The 1,831-nt window shown below is 40.2% G+C and overlaps 1 protein-coding gene across 1 annotated transcript in view; it reads left to right on the top strand.

Annotated features, from left to right (window-relative positions):
* Positions 1,429–1,831, top strand: part of LOC109831341 (agmatine hydroxycinnamoyltransferase 1-like) — a 2,176-nt gene continuing 1,773 nt past the window's right edge. The window contains exon 1 of the mRNA XM_020398671.1: positions 1,429–1,822. Coding sequence (XP_020254260.1) covers positions 1,555–1,822 — 268 coding nt within the window. The 5' untranslated portion in view covers positions 1,429–1,554. The remainder of the gene's footprint in view (positions 1,823–1,831) is intronic.

The raw sequence follows: 1,831 nt of genomic DNA on the forward strand, positions 1-1,831 counted from the left end.
ACCTGGACTCCGCCACAATATTCTATGTTCCCCTCTCAACTATTTTAAACCCTTCATTTTTCCATTTTAATGTTAAGGGTGTTGTAAAACAACCACTCTCGACTTCTAAAATTTGACTGAGGCTTCTCAATTACGTGGTGTCTTACGAACACTCCTGATCTTTTTAATTTTTTTTTTAACAAACCTGTGAAGAAGCATCCCATTTACAATATTTTTCTCTTTCTTCTCTCTTTCTCTCATCCTGCAAAAGAGCTAGAGGATCGTTTACGGTTGTATAGAGTATTTTGATCTTTCTTAGTCACGCGTTTTTCATTTACACATTAGACTTCATGGTGATATTTTTGAGGGTTATATTAGACTTCATGGTGTAAGTTGGGCCCCCCACCCACCCACCCACCCAAACTCCAAAACATCATGGGACCCCGTTAATTAAGTATTGTGATTCTCACAAAAAGCCTCTTTTTAACTTTTAGATTTTATCGAAAAATCACCTTAATTTTGAGATTTTCTCAGAAAACCTCAAATTGGGGGTGTTTTCTGATAAAATCTTACAGTTAAAAGCGGTTCTCCGATAACCCCTAAACTTAAGGGATTATTTTTTGATATTTTGCAAGTTAAAGGGTTTTTTCTGATAATCGTCAAAAGTTATGAGGGTTTTTAATATATTTATTTTTTCAAACAAATGTCTAAGTCAAATCTCAAATATAAGTCGGTTCATGATTAACAATCTCTGACTTTTTCGATGATGGTAGACTTGGTAGTCAAATCTTAAACGTAAGACCTACATAATTCAGTCCCACTTTAACGTCAGCCTTTTCCCTATAAATACATGAAACTTTGACATCTTGCTACTCTCAAATCTCTAGGGCCTTCAACTAAGTTCAACTTCTAGTGTACTTATCCAAAGTAGCCTCGCTTCAGTCTCATGATCTCATCCAAAGAAGCAAAGTTATGCTCATCTCAACTTAACTCCACACCGCATTTGTGTGACAACATCATCACTCTCTCACTGCACAAAATCTTTGACACAGCAAAAGATTGTGCATATGCGCACGTGCAACAACCTTATAAGAATTGGGGGATCTAATAGCAAGTTCAATAATTTGAGAGGGAGTAGTTTTTGGAACAACTTTTAAGAATTTGGGGACCTAATTAAGAGCAATTTTAATCATTTGAGGGACTAATTTGAAACTATGAAAGATATGACGGACTAACATGGCAAAGAAAACCCCAAAACTTTAACTAAGTTCATCTTCCTAGTAGATTTTATCGCCCATGCAAAGTTCATGAGCACTCATCCAAGAGAACCAAACCTAGACTCATCTCAACCGAACTCCTCACTTCCTTTGTGTGCCTCTATCATCATTCTCTCACTGCAAAACAACCTCTGAAACAAACAAGAGCCATTGTGGCCATCTATGCACACGACGGTCCCTGTAAATAGTCAACAAATTGTTGGTACTTGACTGATACAATCTACGTGTTATACATGCAATCGGTCCTCTTCGCTCTATATATGCACTATATGAACCTATCACTTGCGACAAAAACACTATGGATATCAAAGTTGAGAGATCTACCGTTATCCCCCAACCAAACCCTAGGGCCGACCCCGTCGAGCTGCCGTTGACTGTTTTCGATTGCTATGCTCCCCGTTACCATGTGTCCGTCCTCTTCGGCTTTAGACCTCCGACTCCGACGAATTCTGCGATTATCGATGGGCTGAAGAGGACGCTGGGGCACTATCCGACCCTCGCGGCAAGGCTCGATTACGTGGGCCCCGGGAAGCGTCCGTGCTTCTTGGTGGGTGGGCCCGACGGGGGTGTGGTCG

Source organism: Asparagus officinalis, chromosome 2 (genome assembly GCF_001876935.1).
Source record: "Asparagus officinalis chromosome 2, Aspof.V1, whole genome shotgun sequence".
Lineage (NCBI taxonomy): Eukaryota > Viridiplantae > Streptophyta > Magnoliopsida > Asparagales > Asparagaceae > Asparagus > Asparagus officinalis.